General features: G+C 35.1%; 1 protein-coding gene across 1 annotated transcript in view; it reads right to left on the bottom strand.

Moving 5' to 3' along the window:
* Positions 1-13206, bottom strand: part of LOC138706575 (coiled-coil domain-containing protein 170-like) — a 55301-nt gene that overhangs the window by 17913 nt on the left and 24182 nt on the right. Inside the window, exon 2 of the mRNA XM_069836479.1 lies at positions 1421-1540. Within this exon, the coding sequence (XP_069692580.1) occupies positions 1421-1540 (120 nt within the window). The remainder of the gene's footprint in view (positions 1-1420; positions 1541-13206) is intronic.

Raw genomic sequence — 13206 nt, 5'->3', positions numbered from 1 at the left:
TCTGCAATATTCCCAGATAGGTTGTTCCGGTAAGAAATCCTTATTAGAGGAGAGTAAGATAACAATATTGTGTATTGTGATTGATGTACTACAATTAATGGTAACATGATTAATTTTCTATGCTTTACAATAGAAATGTAATAACTAAATCAATATAAATAACTATAAAGTTCTTTTCTAAACATATAAAGAAGTTTTCATTTACACTGTAACATAATATTTCCTGAAAGTTTCATAGCCATAGTGAACCAAGTCCTCATTAATTAAAAAAGTATAAAATATAAAATAGAAATATTAATTTGTTATTTTCCAACGCAGGGTATTATAAAGATAATAGTTTAAAATCATTTTTTTTCATATGTATTTTTACATTAAAACTCAACCCGAATTACATACTGAAAACTTCAAGGTTTGATTTCTCAACATATTGTAAGATGGACTTGGTCTACTATGGTTCTGAACCCCTCATGTGTCACTAGCAGTTTTTTAATAAACGAAATCTAATCTGAGTTCTGTTCTTGGCAAAAAGTAAAGAAAATAGTGGCTAACATTACCTAAAAAAAGTACTGGATACCAATCTCGAAGGAAAAACCTCCATCCCACAAAAATATTTATCTTTGTCTATGGGAAAATTAATTTCATGTAAATAAGCTCCAATAACCTAGTGCGATTGGAAACAAGTTTTCACGATACAAACGCATATTCAGACACAACAGACCTCAGCCACGCGTTCGACATACACTCTTATTTGCTTCAGTGTCTAATGAATAATGTAAGTTCATACTCATTAGCATTCGTACTGTTAGTAAATGTAATTTCTCTTCCTTTATTAGTGGATATTTGTTGGCATATTTTGTACTTTTAAGAGCATATTTGCAAGCATATGTAGTATTTTTTTAGAATGTGAACTTCCGAGCCCAAAAATTATTAATTTAATTTGTTACATATTACATATTTGCTTTACATTTAATATTACCTTCTTTCCCCATAGTAATTTTATTAACGATTTTAAGCATTTTTTTGTGTAGCCTATATACGCACTTCTATAGTTTTTTTTTCTGTTAAAACGTTGTTACATATTTTATACCCTTACTTGCTATCAGAGATGAGAGTAAGTATATTGTCAAATGCCTGAAAAGTATATACGTTTGCCTTAAAGATTGAAACGTATTATTCATATACCTTCAAATTAGTCAAATGATAATAAAAAACACATCAAAATGTATATGCGTAAGTGTCCCTAGTTCTCTCTCAAGTAAATAAAATGCGTGATAGCTGCAATGATGCAGCTTTCAATTTAATGTGAAGTATTTTATATCCAATGTTTCTTGGGATATAAATGAAATCATAAAAAATAATGGAATATCTTTCCCACTTCTTTCCTCTACAATACAATACAATACATAACGAATGACATTACCTTTTTCTCAAGGTCCTTTATTTTGTCTTCTTGATAGCGGTTTTCTCTCTGAAGGGTCTGCATTGCCATATCAGCCCGTCCTTGAGTTGCTGTGAGGTTTCGCTCCCTCTCTTCCAGGTCCTAATAACAAGAAGATATTCTGATGTATAGGATAATAACATTTAGAAAAATTTATATTATCGATACTTGTCAATAAGTACGTTATGTGAATATCAAACACCCCAACACAGAGGCTCACAGATACACACGTAAGTACATGCAAACATGAAGTTACATTGTACGTATTAAGGCCGTTCACATCTACAGACATTGAACGTGTCAGACGCGTAGTGTGGCACACACGGCAAATGAATAGGTCATTTGTAAAACCACATGATTCCAATTTTTACAAAAATGAGTTACCGGTACTATAGGAAGCACTATGGGTAGACGCATCATTTCCAGTTAAAACAACATGAGTCCGATCATTACTAAGCACTCTATAAAATCTTAAAATATTGAGTTCTTTCAAAACCATGTCAGTCCCGGACTTATGTGGCTTTAACGCTTAACGCCATGATTCACCCATGACGCATTTGCTATCATGCACTTCTTTGTCAAGGTGTTGGACAGTGAATGTAGTTCCAAGAGTTCTGTAGAATAAAAATAATCAACAGTGTTCCATTAAAGTACCTGTACCAGATAGAATAGATATTTTTAACAAAACAATGTCATATGAAAGCAAAAATGAACAAGATGTGTACCTGTGTACCTTCAAGGACTTGTAGAAGTGCATGACATAAAGAGAAAAAGTCATCAAAGAGCGGTCCCAAAGTAAGAAACACCGTCTTTTTTCGAAAGATAATATGTAATTTATGTTATTTTTTTGTGAACTAAAGATATGTCTGTACTCACACATTGCCATTAAACATGTGACATATTGGTATCAAAATTAATTATTCTTTAATAACTTTTTTAAGTCGGCTATGATATTTTGAATTTAATTTGTGAATGATAGGAATAATTTGGAATATAAAATAAAAATAACAATATAAATTGATTTAAAACTATATGTATGTATGTATGTATGTATGTATGTATGTATGTATGTATGTATGTATGTATGTATGTATGTATGTATGTATGTATGTATGTATGTATGTATGTATGTATGTATTTATTTACACTGCAAGTGGGCAAGCACCCGGTGGCAGTGGTATATACAACATTAACAAGACACAGTTAAAATGATAAGCTATACACAATAAAATTTACAATACATAATACAATTTACAACACATATACAATTTTATACACAATACAATAAGAATACACAATACAATTTAACACAATAATAATAAAACATAAAATAAAACACCTAATTTTACAACACAACCTACATAATTATGTATAGGTCCTACATAAGTTTCAATGGTCTTTCACTTTACTCTCATCTCATTCCCTGTAGTGGCACTATGACGCATTTCACTGACACTTTAGCACACATTTCACTGACACTCTGTAACACATTTCACTGACACTATAGAACACATTTCATTGACGCTATAAATTATCACTGATCGGAACTGTTCACTCCACTGTAAAACCATAACTTCACTGACTCACCTCGCTTCACTGATACAACAGTTCAAATAAGTCAAATAATTGCTTTCTTATGCATACTTATAAACAGAACTACATTTAAACTAAATATTTCTAGTCTAAGGCCCTCATACACGCTATTTTTAAATAATTTACAATTCAAACCAAGGAAGTAAACTCGTCAGGCTAGATAAATACATGTCACCTTAAAAAATTAAATGTTGAATGTCACCTTAATTTTAATTTTCACTTTATACACAACTCCTTAAATTATTCTTCAATCTCCTTAAGGAAGGACAACCCTCAAAGACCGCTGCAGGTAGGTCATTCCAATCATTTATAGTTCTATTTAAAAATGAGAATTTACCTACATCCGTTTTCTGTTTCCTACATTTGATTTTAAAATCATGATCGTTCCTACCATAGTACGTTGGCTTTTCTAACCGAGCCGTTATGTCTACCCATGCTTTCTGACCTAGATGTGCTCTATACAATGATGTTATTCTAGTTTTCCTACGTCTGTTTTCCAAAGTTTCCCATTTAAGTTCTTTTATCGTATCGTTCCCATTTCTCTTTTACCTTTAACAAATTTAGCTGCCCTATACTGGATTCTTTCTAAGGAATTTATCTGATATATTCTATAGGGATCCCAACACGTAGTTCCGTATTCCATTAACGGTCGCACTAATGTTAGATATGCTATTTCCCTCGATTTGGGGCTAGCCTTTCTCAAGATTCTCATAATAAAGTGAAGTGCCCTCCATGCTTTGCCTGTAACATTATCAACATGCTCTCCCCAAGAAAGTTTGGAGTTTAAATACACTCCTAGGTATTTACAACATTGTTCTTGCGGAATTACAACACCACTGAATTCGTAATTAAGACTAGTCTCCTCTCGGGTTTTACAAAATGTTATAGATTTACTTTTAGAACCATTTATTTTCATCCTATGCTTTAACGCCCAGTTGTAAATGTTATTCAAGTCTGTTTGAATAGACTCCACATCTGAATTATTTCTAATCTTTCTATAGATAATGCAGTCGTCTGCAAATAGCCTCACATTTGATGTAATATTCTGGCATAGGTCATTTACGTATATTATAAAGAGTAATGGACCCAGAACGCTGCCCTGTGGCACCCCTGAACTTGTATTTCCAATTTCCGATATTTAATGACCTACTCTAACTCTCTGGGTTCTACCTTTTAAGAATTCTTGGATCCATAGCACCACTCTTTTATCTATTCCTAGCCTACTTAACTTATCTATTAATATGTCATGTGGCACCAAATCAAATGCTTTCAAAAAGTCAATCACAACTGCATCGATTCTTCCGCCTCTATCTACCTCTTCAGCTAGATCCTGAACCAGCGACGTAATTTGACTATCACATGAGAAGCCTTCCCTAAAACCATGCTGGCGGTTGTAAAACTAGTCTTTCGCATTTAGAACATGACGAATATAATCCGATATCAAATGATCCATGACTTTACATACGACAGATGTAAGGCTAATCGGTCTGTAGTATCCGACATCTAATTTATTTCCACCTTTATGTATGGGTACCACTATAGCTGATTTCCAGTCACATGGAATAGCTGCATTGTTTATGGAAACATGAAATATACGCATTAAGTATGGAATTATGGTCTCGGAATCTAATTTAAGAATCTCTGTAGCAATACTATCTGGTCCTCGAGACTTCCGATTTTTTAATTTCGTTATTCTCTCTCTAACCCCTTTGGAAGTTATTTTGAAAGTCGAATTTGGTTCACATTCACGGTCTGTGACACAACCACTCCTATCAGCGGGATTATTGTTATTATTATTATTATTATTATTATTATTATTATTATTATTATTATTATTATTATTATTATTATTATTATTATTATTGAAAACCGAAATGAAATAGGAATTTAATAAGTCGGCCTTTTCTTTGTCATCAGTTATACTTTCTCCGTTCTGATTTCGTAAAAGCACTACTCCTTCATTTTTCCCTTTTCTCCTGCGTACATAATTATAAAACTGTCTCCAATTGTTACTTTCATCTTCTTTTAAAATAGTTTTTAGAAAATTTTCCTGAGCTAACCTTTTTTCACACTCAAGTTTCTTAATTAATTCGATATATTTTTCCCAATGCTCATGGCTCCGTTTACGTTTGCTAAATGCGCGCCTTGTCTTTTTCTTTAAGTAGCGAATATAATTAGTGTAATATTCTGGGTCCGGATTTTTCTTAATTATTTTAGAAGGTACACATTTTACTAATGCCTCGAAAATTATACACTTAAATTTATGCCACACATTTTCCATATTTCCTTCAGTCCTTAGAAAGTCATCATGCTTTTGTCGTAGAAACGTTTGTAATTCATGGACATCGGTTTTGTTAAAATTCCAGACAGACAGTGGACTTGACCTCGGATTTACTGTGTTTTCCCAGAAGATTTCTAATAAGACGCTATTGTGATCACTTATTTTATGAAGACTTTCAGAGTTGACAAAGAGAGAGACAGGTCTTAGTAGGTAAACATCTAAGAGGGCATTGTCACGCGTCGGACCATTTACTGCCTGCTTGAAATCTTTACGCCAGATCAATTCATTAACAAGGGTCTGTGCATCTGAATTTGTATCTGAAATCCCGTTCCAGTTAATTTCGGGAGGTTTAGATCCCCAGCAATTACTACGTTTCGGTCTTCTGATACTGTATTAAGATATTCATTTAATTTGTGCAAAGTTAAATTGTTTAATTCACTGGGTGGTCTGTAACATGCTATTACATCTAAGGTTTCCCGCTCATTTCTTATCTGAACATTCAATATTTCAACTTCCTCATGTATCCACAGAAGATTGCTACTTATTTCTATCTTAGTACAAGCGAAAACTCCCCCTCTCTTTTCACTTCTATCTTTTCTGAAGACTCTATAATCCGACCTAAAAATTTCCGAGTCATTTATGTCTTCCCTAAGCCATGATTCCGTCCCAATTATTACATCTCGATTATAAACATCGACCAAGTTGCAAAACGGAATAAGTTTATTTCTAATACTTCGGCAATTAACCTGCAGTAGTCTTAGTAGGCCTGTCCTTACTTGAACATTCTGAATCCCCGTGACACCTCGCCGTCACTGAAGGTCTACGCCGCCCGCGGATAGGTCTTCGACCGCACCGCCCGCTGGTAGTCCCTCGACCCCTCCACCCGCTGGTAGACTCACACCCCCGCTGACCGCCGGTAGTCCCACGCCCCCGCCGTCGGCTGATGGTCCTTCGGTGCCGCTGCCAGCTGATGGATCCTCGATCCCGCCGCGCCATGTTGTAGTAACTACCCGCGCGAAGAGGGATCCCATGTCTGCAGCTCCCCTCCGATTTAGGTGGATTCCGTCTCTTCCGAAGCATCTGTCGTCTATCCAGGAATTTGGATCGACGAAACGCGCACCAAGACACTCCGCTACCCACTCGAAAGCTTTATTCACACGACCCACTTTTCTCCAGTTCACATCCCTCCGTCTGACGATTCCACTGATGACAATCCCAGCTGCCGGATATTTCTTCTTCGTTTCCATCACCAAGTCATATACATCTGCCATGATATAATCAACACCTCTTCGCAAATCGTTTGTTCCTACGTGAAGGACGATGTTTTTCGGGTCCCCTCGTTCCTGATTTTCGATCACGCTTTTCATTTCTTTCACTCTAATCCCAGGGTAACACTCTGTCGCCAGCTCCGATTGTAGATTCCCTACGTGTCGAATGATGGAGTCTCCGATGATAACACTTGCCGCACCATGCTTCTTCTTCTCCTCCCTCTCTTCGCCATTTTCCTTTTCCCCTCGCAACAACTTATTTTCGTCCTCCAGAAACTTGATCCGTTGCTCCGCCGTCTCTAGATTCTCCCGTAGCTTCTTCACCTCGTTCCGAAGACCGATGAGCTCCCTGCTGCCTGCCTCATTCCCGCAGTCCTTGCACAGCCACGTTTCTTCTACTATCTGTTCCCTCTTGATCTTCTGACAAGTCAGATGGAACCACTTCTCGCACTGGTTGCACAGCACGCCTACTCGTAGGTTCTTTCTACAGCTGCCACACTTGACACTGATCACTCCGTTGTCGCTTGCAGGTCCTGGATTCAAACGCAGGTCCTGGATAACAATGTATTTCACACTACAACAAACAATACACTCCATATTTTGTCAGGATACTTGAGTTGTTATTATTGGTACTTGTTAAAACAACATGAATCCAAGAAATTTAAAAAATATTTTTTGGTGATATGAAATGAGATAATTAAGATACAATGCTTTTGTAATCAGACATACTAATGTATGGTCCTTCTGTAAAAATTTCACAGACATAACAGAAAATCCATTAACTATACGTAGTTTATTCCATTTTTCTCGAAAATTATTTTCTGTGACTCATGTGGTTTTACAAATGACCGAATCAAATATTCTTTAGTGCATTATGCATAGGAGCGTTTATATCTAGCGTAGTGTAGTCGCACAAACACGGCCTGTGCCCGCAAGACATTCACGTGGAGAATATTTTGTCTTTGCTGTTACATGTCTGTACTTGTCTGTCCCATCCATGCGGCCTGTGTGAATACATGTCCCGAACCGTACAGATGCGATCTGACATAATATTAGTAACAAATAACGAAAAATTAATACATTTAGTTAGACAACATGTATTCCAGAATGATCCAAGACAGTAGTTCTCAAAGTGGGATCCGCGAACCCCTGGTTATTCTCGAAGCTCATTCTGGAGGTCCGCGAATGCAATAATGTCAGAAACGCATTCGTTCAATAGTTTTCAACAGCCTTCGTTTGTTATTAAACAGTGTAAGACTGTAAAGAAGTTCTTTTTTACTATGGCAATAATGTCAAAAGCACATTGGCAGTTGTTGTACAACTTAATTGAGGCTGTGACTTTCAAAACTTCATAAATACACTTGAAATCATTCTTCCGGAAGCAATAAAAACGTACTTCTTATAACAAACTGCAATTTTTTAATTATTTACCACTAAAATAAAAAATTATGTAGTTAATGAGAACATGTAGAGAAAAAGAAATTATTTCCTCATATGCTCTAACGTAATAAATAACACATTGAAATATGCATGTATCAAGTTTTGATGTAAAAAATCCAATCTAACCAGTTTTGATGTGAAATTGTTTGGAAATATGAAGTTTTGTTGCAACTTAAAAAATAACAGAAAATTGAGTCAGTTATAAGTAATGACTAAAACAAATTATACTTTTACTCTTACAATTATTAGTAATAACGAAGGGATTACATTTTTAATCAATTGTTAATGAAAATGTGTGTAGTTGTACCGTTTTTTATCATTTCCACCCTCAATTCAAAATCATCTTGATCTCCATATTCACCAAGATCACTTTCCACAACACTTTCTTCAATAATATCAATTTCATGATCACTAATGCCCTATTAGAACTTAGCTACATTTTCACGCCACTCATCACAGAAATGTTTTTTTCAGTAGAGCATCAACATCTTTGAGTTTTGCCGCTGGGACTCAATGTTGTCAAATCAAACCTCAAGAAGAAATATAAATTCACCCTAAAATTACAGGAAAAATATAAAGTAAATTGTTGTTTGCTTTAAAATTCCATACTGATATTGTACTCGTACATGCATCAGTATGGATGGAGTATGAATGTAAGTTTCAGAACAAACTGAGCATTTGGGTCATCTAGATAAATAAGAATGTATGAAGTTTTAAATTCAAGATAGATATTATTCGCGTATGCAGTTTTGAGACAAAATGACTAAATGTCTTATAAAGTTTTGGAACAAAATCCATATTATAAATTAAAAAAAAACCCTAAATAATCAGATTTGACACAAAACTTAGTGTAATATGATGCAGGTGTACCATCTGAATTGACTGAAAAAAAAAAATATATATATATACACTACCAGTCAAAAGTTTTCAATCACCTATCACAACTATGGATTTGTAGTTAAAACAGGGATTTCGTTTTGAATATTCTATCATATCATAATGCTAGAGAGAGAAAATATTTATTTTGTTGATCAATTTAGTTTTTCCTATGTGTTTGTACATTGACATAAAGTATATAGTTCTTTCATAGCTGATCGAAAACTTTATATATATATATATATATATATATATATATATATATATATATATATATATATATATATATATAATTTTTACACTTATTAAGTTTTGGAATTCATCGCTTCTTATAAATTCGTTCGATTGTTGTTGAGGGACTTCGTGTGTTATTAAATTTATTTAGTTATTGACATATTAAACAGTGTAAGACAAATTTAGACATAATAATTCGCGCGTGCTCGTGTAAAGGGGGTTAAGTATAAATTGGCTAAACTGGAATAAGTACAGTTTTGAACTATCCACAATTACTTTTTTCTTGTGTAAAAGGGGTTAAGTTATTCTTCCATTTATGATGCAGTTACAGTGTTCCATAGTTTGTGACAAAGGGGTTTTGTTCAGTACCAAAGGAGAGAAGTTTACATACCTTACAATTTGGCTTAACCCCCTTTACACGAGCACCCGCGAATTACAAATAGTTTATAAGTTTTGTATATAAGTGATCATTCGTTTAAACATAATAATAATAATAATAATAATAATAATAATAATAATAATAATAATAATGGTTTATTTTATCTGCAGAGTTAAGGCAATTCAGCCTTCTCTTCCGCTCAACCAGTATGATACAAAATTACTACATTATTATAAACGAGACATAATTGACATAATACAATACATAATACATAATTAATATAATACAATAACAATTCCTTTTACCTTCTCAATACACCAATAACATAATTATGTAATAATAATAATAATAATAATAATAATAATAATAATAATAATAATAATAATAATAATAATAATTTAATAATAAGTCCCGCGCCGTGGCGTCGCGGTCTAAGGCATCCTGCCTAGGACTCGCGTTACGGAATGCGCGCTGGTTCGGGTCCTCATGGGGGAAGAAATTTTCTCATGAAATTTCGGCCAGTGTATGGGACCGGTGCCCACCTAGCATCGTGATGCACTTGGGGAGCTACGATAGGCAGCGAAATCCGGTTGCGAATGCCAGCTATAACGGCTGGGGGGATCATCGTGCTAATCACACGATACCTCCATTCTGGTTGGATGATCGTCCACCTCTGCTTCGGCATGTGGGCGTGAGGCCAGCAGCCGGCTGGTCGGTCTTGGCCCTTCAAGGGCTGTAGCGCCACGGATTATTTTTATTGTTAATAATAATAATAATAATAATAATAATAATAATAATAATAATAATAATAATATATAAATATAATGAAATTATTAAACTCGATCATGATTATAATAATTATTACAACTTCAATTTGACTACGTCCATAAGAAATCTTTTAGCCTGTTCTTGGAAATAGTTGTTGTCTGGCAGCTCCTAATTTTCTGAGGTAGAGAATTCCATTCACGGGGGACCGAGACAGTAAAAGAGGATGAATAGTGGGATTTTCTATGAAGAGGATTTGCTAGGATTTGGCTCTGCTGTGACCTGGTGTTTAGACCGTGATTGGAGGATAAGTACATAGTTAAACCGGGAACCTAAATAATTTGGTGTCGAAGTCTGGAGAACTCGAAACAGAAAGGACAGCGAATGAAGTGTTCTACGGTTACTGAGTCGCAGCCAGGATAAATATTTGAAGGAGGCTGTAACTATTATGGTCGAATCTGCGAGTATTGTTGATGAATCTGACACACATATTGTGCACACGCTGCAGCTTCCTCGAAAGTTCAGTTGTCAAATCTGTAAGTATTACGTTGCAATAGTCAAACAGTGATGAAGATGAACCCTGTGATTATTTTCCGGTTCCTAATTCTAACAATGTGTAGATTCAAAGTCCCTTTATCACGGAGACCCAAAAGCTAACCTAAAAGGAGGAAGTTCAATTTGTCGAGTTATTGCATAACGCTGTTTGGAAAAAGGTTTAAATGAAAGTAAGTTTTTTATTTTTGGCTGAAAGTTCAGGTGAAATATAAAGAACGCTCATAATCAGAACGATCCTTAAAACATTTAATGCCGTTTTCTCGACTTAAGTGTGAGCAGACATTTTATGCTCTTTCCTGTATAAAAACTGTTTGAAAACCGAGTAAATGCGGCGGCAGACTTAAGATTAACAAAACTAACATTGATCCTAAATACAAATATACTTTAAGCACGAAAAACAGTTTGAACATTCTCACTGAAGTAGTGAAATTTGATTTCTTTTTCAGTACAAGGATACTATATCTACATCCACATTAATGACGTATCAAAGAACTTAGAGTATTGTCGATGTCACCTCTATGCCGACGACCTACATCTTTGCATACAGTTCAGACCCAATATGCTCAGTGAATTAATTGATAAGTTGAATTGTGACTTACCCACTGTTTCCACTTGGCCAGTCAAATCCGGACTAGCACTTAATCCAAGTAAGACTCAAGTTATAATAATTACACTAGGGAACAATTACTGTTCTGCGGTGAAAAATAAAGTTGGTTATTGATATCGAAACCGATGCCCTGAGTTTAAAAGTAATTTCTTTTTTTATGTATCATGTCTAGTTTTGTCGCAATTTCATTTTTTCGTTATGTATCGCCGTGCAGTATTCACTATACCTTAAGCCGCGGTGCCCCCTCGCTGATGGCACTAATTATCCACAAATAAATATTTTTGTTATAATATTTATATCAGAATAATGTTTCATCATCCCATGCCCTATCACCCCACCTCCTTTCTCACTTTGCCGGGAAGTTGTTTACAGAAAACCCTAATATACAGTTCTTAAATCTTGTCACTTGAGTAATTGGCTTACTTCTGTGAACACGTGTGAATATTAGTAGAGTGATGTCCCTAGAATCGTAGAGCAAAAGCGTGATTTTAAAAACTGAATATGGCGAGTACATCAGGATTGTGTAGGAGACAGTGTGTACAAAATCATCAGAAGTTTTGCTATATTTGTGGGTGTTATATGTTCAATGGAAAAGTACTTAAAATGGATTCGTTTCTAAAGAAGCCATATTTTGTGTACTTCAAAGTAAAAGTTGGTGACATAGATAAATCATTTGCACCTCATAGTTCGTGTAACAGTTGTGTAGAAGGATTGCGTTACTGGTATGCAGGAAAACGCAAAGCAATGCAATTTGCTATGCCAATGGTATGGCGTGAGCAGAGGAATCACTATGATGACTGTTATTTTTGTACGTGAAATGTTACTGGTTACAACAAGAAAAACAAGAAAACCCATTAACGCCCAAATTATTTTTATTTAAAAAAAACGAAAATAATATATCTATTTCATAAATTTAATCCATAAGATGCCAAGAATATATTTTTTTTTTATTCTGCCGTACATCAAGTAGCTGAAAATCACCCGGTCTATAAATAGACCGCTGGGCATTTATGATATCTTCGTATTTATTCGCAATAAAGTAAATATATTTTTTGTGTATTTAATGTAGTAAAACCAGAAACATTTACATCAATAAAATAAATTTATTTATGACAGTTTTAGTATTTAATGGAACAATACAATTCTGCAGCAATAATGAAACATATTTATTTTAGTAATATCTGTCTTTACGGAGTGTGGTAAGGTTCAAAGCATTTTTGACAGAGAGTTTCAACACACTTCTTGCGGAATGTTACTGGTCTGCATTTGCACCATTCCATCCGGCAGTGTTTCTGAGAGGGTCGTTTTGCCATGGAATGACCTCTACTATCTATCCTCATACCAAATTTCACTTCTCGAGGTGATGAAATAGGGCGCTCCATTCTCTTGCAGTTCGAAAACGTCTTGAGATATTGAACAGCCAAGCATCGTCGGAATTCAAGTAGGTCCAGGGAGTCTCGTCCATGTATTTCTCTGTAGACAATCCAATCATTTATTATAGCCATATCCAGCATTCTGACAAAGAGATCTCAGTATCACTTTTTTCCATGGATTGAAGTGGCATATTTCCCTGCTAACCAATCATGATGGTCCGCTCCACCCATGTACTTACCGTATTTCTTTATGACCTGTGAAGTAACGGTTAGCGCATCTGGCCACGAAACCAGGTGGCCCGAGTTCGATTCCGGTCGGGGCAAGTTACCTGGTTGAGATTTTTCCGGAGTTTTCTCTCAACCCAATATAAGCAAATGCTGGGTAACTTTCGGTGCC

The sequence above is a fragment of the Periplaneta americana genome, chromosome 1, assembly GCF_040183065.1.
Source record: "Periplaneta americana isolate PAMFEO1 chromosome 1, P.americana_PAMFEO1_priV1, whole genome shotgun sequence".
Lineage (NCBI taxonomy): Eukaryota > Metazoa > Arthropoda > Insecta > Blattodea > Blattidae > Periplaneta > Periplaneta americana.
The sequence above is the reverse complement of the archived record's forward strand: the minus strand, read 5'-3'. Positions and strand labels throughout refer to the sequence as shown.